Raw genomic sequence first — 4,031 nt, forward strand, 5'->3', positions numbered from 1 at the left:
CTTTGGAGTGTTACAAGCTCTTGGTGCATAAAGAAGATCTGTAAAGTTGCAAAGACTAAATTCTCAAATCCAAAGAGATATTCTTTATAAAAGTTAAGAGTCAGCCACGCCTACCTAAAACGGCTCGTTCTAACACGCCCCCACATATCTACGTCACTATGTGGGAAGATTTGCATAACGTCGCCCAAATGTTCACGCAAAGAAAGAAGGCGTAACTTTTATTCTCGCTGTAGTATTGTTCTTGCCGCTGCCACCATGTCGTGAAGGCGCTGTGTGTTTCATCGTGAAAGCGAAACTACTTTGTTTGGTCTTCCAAAAGAGGACGATATCCGCTTCGTCATGCCGGGAGCTGATCCGTGCGGGTTGCTGAGGAAATACTACACCTTTGCGCTGTGGATCACTGGATCGGCTTTCACTGTGGACAAAGCGGAGTCCAGCCCGGGGTCGTCACATGTGGTTGCCGCAAGCCCGCCCGCCGATCACAAATGCGGACATGGTTTTATGTTTGCGCGGCGCAACGCAACGTGTAAAAAGACAGTATAAGTCATTATAATCCATAATTATGTCCCCACTGGATGCAACGAATGCCTTGTTTATAATGGGTTTTCATGTTTTTGAATCATCGCTCCGGCCTGACAGGCCATCATCACAATCTGGTAGGGGCGTAACATTTCCGTCACACGCTTGAGGTATTCGGCCAATCACAGCACACCTTGCTTTTTCAGACCGATGAGCTTTGTAAAAATCGATGCGTTTCAGAAAGGCGGGGCGTAGAGGAGAAACAATAATGTACAGTATGTGGAAAATAATGTGTTTTTTGAACCTTAAACCGCGTGAACACATTTCATTACACCAAATACACAAAATAATGTTCTTTTTAGCAGCATCATATGACAGTGAAATTTCAAATACTAGTTTTACTTCCTGGCAATTAAACAAGTCCTAGCAACAAAAATAGGTAGTTGATTACATGTAAAACGGCTTGCCATACACGGTCTCGCCATGCAAATGAGCCGCGCTCAGCCTTTAGCGGCTGCCCATGTGGACAGACACCATGCCTTGTTGTTCTCCACGCCCATTGGTTCCCTCTCATCGACATGTTTTAATCATGTGCTAATGTACTGCAGGGTAGGGCTACAGCGAAAACCCGGAACATGGACACCGTTGACGTTTCGCACTATTTCCTCCTTTCATGCTCTAATAAGCGACCGGAAACAAGTTTACACAGATTCTATTGTGTCATATAAATCTCACCATTAAGTCTTGATCATTTATATAAACATTTCAATCTCATTTATGAGCTTACATTCGGTTTAGAGTCCCGATCCTACCGCTTAGCGTGACAGCGTGTTCTGCCCTACTTTTGAATCACTGGTAGTATGAGGGAGGAGTCGCTCCGGCGAGGGCGGACCTTGAGCGGTATGCCTTTCGACTTGTTGTGTTTTCTGTTACTCCAATCGCCATCTTGTTGCCAGTGAAGTAATGTGTTTCTGATGAATTTCGGGAGCGCCCTGGATGTCTTATGACTGTCTTTGGAAGCCAGTGGATTATATTGTGATTTAACCCACCACATATATCTGTACCGGGGGCTTGCATACATTTTTAACGGGAACGTATTGTATCGGTGTTCAAAATGAGTATCGATACTCTATTGGAAGCGGCCAGGTATTTGGAGTGGCAAGCCCAGCAACAACAGATTGCACGTGGTAAGGCGGGGGGAACTGGGTGATTGCATAGATCTATGGGATAAATTAGATATGTATGAACTAACTGGGATTTTACCAAGCAAATTGCATTTCCATGCCGGCACACTTCAAGATAAATAGCTACAGTTTGATTTCTTTAAAAAGGAAAAAAAAATGTAAATCAGCTTTTTATTTTAAGCATTGCGAAAAATAGCTCTTTGTCTTAGTAGTAATGTCCAGTGGTTTGCACTGTTTGTAGGGTGCAGTCTTCGTGACTAGGGCATATTTCGCTCACTCGGTTTCCGGGTTAAATCCATGCTATATTTAGTGTGCTACTATACTGGCTCGATAGCTCTGCGGTGGGTGGGTACATTTACCCCGACAGATCCTAGTGCATGGCATGTCGTATTTTTGTCAGACGCATAAAGTTACACGTTTATGCACTTATGTTGGCTGGGTAGAATTCTTAAAATTATAACAACCATTTTTACCGACCAGTTAATTTATAAACGCGTTAACTGAAAGTAGCGAACGTCGTGTTTCTTATCCGTTGGGCGGTGGCAATAAACCAAAGGGGGGGTTTTTTCTACATAATGACATTGCTGAGTGGTTATCTCACTCATGACTTTCAAGACACTGTGATTTCCCATCACAACGTCTTCGTTATTAGCTGCTTAATCTCTTTTTTGTTGTTGTTGGTTTTCGCACCTTCAATACGCAGAAATTCCATAAAACTGACATTGTAAGATTTTACTGGCGATTTATATTTCGCTTTAAACAGAGCGTGGGGCTTTTTGTTTCATTCTCGAGGTGACGTGTCAGTAAAGCCACACCCACACCAAATACCGCGTGCTGAAACTCCGCCCTCTTCAGCCACGTGCGCGCCAGACACCAACCCCTCCGCCCCCCTCCTTCTCTCCCAGGTCACAACTGGGGAGAAAATAGGGCAACGCCACCCTCCCTCAATGCAGTTATATAATGTGCATTTTTCATGCATCTCCAAGTAAAAGCTTGACAGACTGATTTACTCTTTTGCAGACTATTTAAATTTGGGAATACAGATAAAAAGGCTGTACAACAATAAGTGCAGTTGGCATATCTTTGAACATTTCTGCAAGGTCTTTCTCTTTAAAGGCTCGATACAAATGTGCAAACTTTGCATACACTTACACAATCTTTGACCATGTACTAGATCTATAAAATTGCATGTAAGCTCAAATGTGCTGTATTAAAAGAGGCTTTATGTTAAAGGAAGTGAGAACGATACCCTATGTTTATTTAAAAAAATGCATTTATTTGCATAAGCAGGGAGAATTTGCTTTTGCTTTTGCTTACTGTCAAACCTGGTTAAGCTTTCGCTTACTGTTTGAGCTTTGTGAACTAGTGTCTGTGACAGACACTAAATATACTGAGTGTTAATGAAGACGTGAAAGGTTCTTAACTAATTGTCCAGACCTAATTATTTGTTCTGTTTCCCAAGCTGCTCATAATTATACAAGAGCCTTATACGAGCCAGCACACTTGCTTATCTTAGAGTAACACAGTCATAAATAGGTTAGTTTAATAAGTTGGTTGTTAAATGAAATGTCATGTTTACATTTGATTTTATTTGTTCAAAACTAATTATTGTCATTGCTTTTTATGCAAGCACAGTTTTATACGAGCAAAGCCTCTTAAAATCCTTTGTGCTGTTCTTGTCTAGTGGGTCGTGATTTCCACGTTAGCCTGTGAAAATGGAATGGAATTTTTGCTGTATGCTAGACGACATGAGGAAACTTCATTAGAAGGTTCCTTTGTCCCATTTACGCAGTGCCGTGTTGATAATGCACACTCTTAAAGCCTACGGACCAACATAGTATATCCTCAAGAGCTTTACATGCTTATTTATGGAGAGCAATAGATGGCACTCTCATGAGCTGTTTAGAGCTTATTAGCCTGGCTGTATAATATATGCACAATGACACATTAGTGTTTGGGATTCCATTCCTAACATGCTATTCATTTCTTTGTACGCATTTTAAATGTCAAGAGAAATGGCATTTTGGTATGTACTTGTCTTCTCCTGTTATATAGTGGAGAAATATGCAAGCACTGAAAATATTGATCCCAGCATTCGGTGCTTCTGAGAACGTGTTTCACAGTCAATATTATTCGTCCTGCTGATGCAGGAGGATTCCCGCATGTCGTGGTTTGAACTGTATAGGAATGCTTTGCATCAGGTCACCCCTTTGTCTGCGGCGTGCTCACATTCGCAAGATGCAGTTTCTCCTGCACAGGAATGTCTTGCGGTGCAAATGACCGTTTTGGCTCAAAGACGCTTTGAACAGCAGCCAGAAACCCCCCCCC

General features: G+C 42.1%; 1 protein-coding gene across 2 annotated transcripts in view; it reads left to right on the forward strand.

Annotated features, from left to right (window-relative positions):
• The first annotated feature begins 1,425 nt into the window (after positions 1–1,425).
• The window catches only part of LOC107581939 (max-binding protein MNT-like), a 22,737-nt gene continuing 20,131 nt past the window's right edge, over positions 1,426–4,031 (forward strand). For both annotated transcript variants that reach the window (XM_016267632.1, XM_016267631.1), the window contains exon 1: positions 1,426–1,706. In XM_016267632.1, the coding sequence (XP_016123118.1) occupies positions 1,634–1,706 (73 nt within the window). In that variant the 5' untranslated portion in view covers positions 1,426–1,633. The remainder of the gene's footprint in view (positions 1,707–4,031) is intronic.

This window comes from Sinocyclocheilus grahami, unplaced genomic scaffold, assembly GCF_001515645.1.
Source record: "Sinocyclocheilus grahami isolate Dianchi unplaced genomic scaffold, SAMN03320097.WGS_v1.1 scaffold39.1, whole genome shotgun sequence".
Taxonomy (NCBI): domain Eukaryota; kingdom Metazoa; phylum Chordata; class Actinopteri; order Cypriniformes; family Cyprinidae; genus Sinocyclocheilus; species Sinocyclocheilus grahami.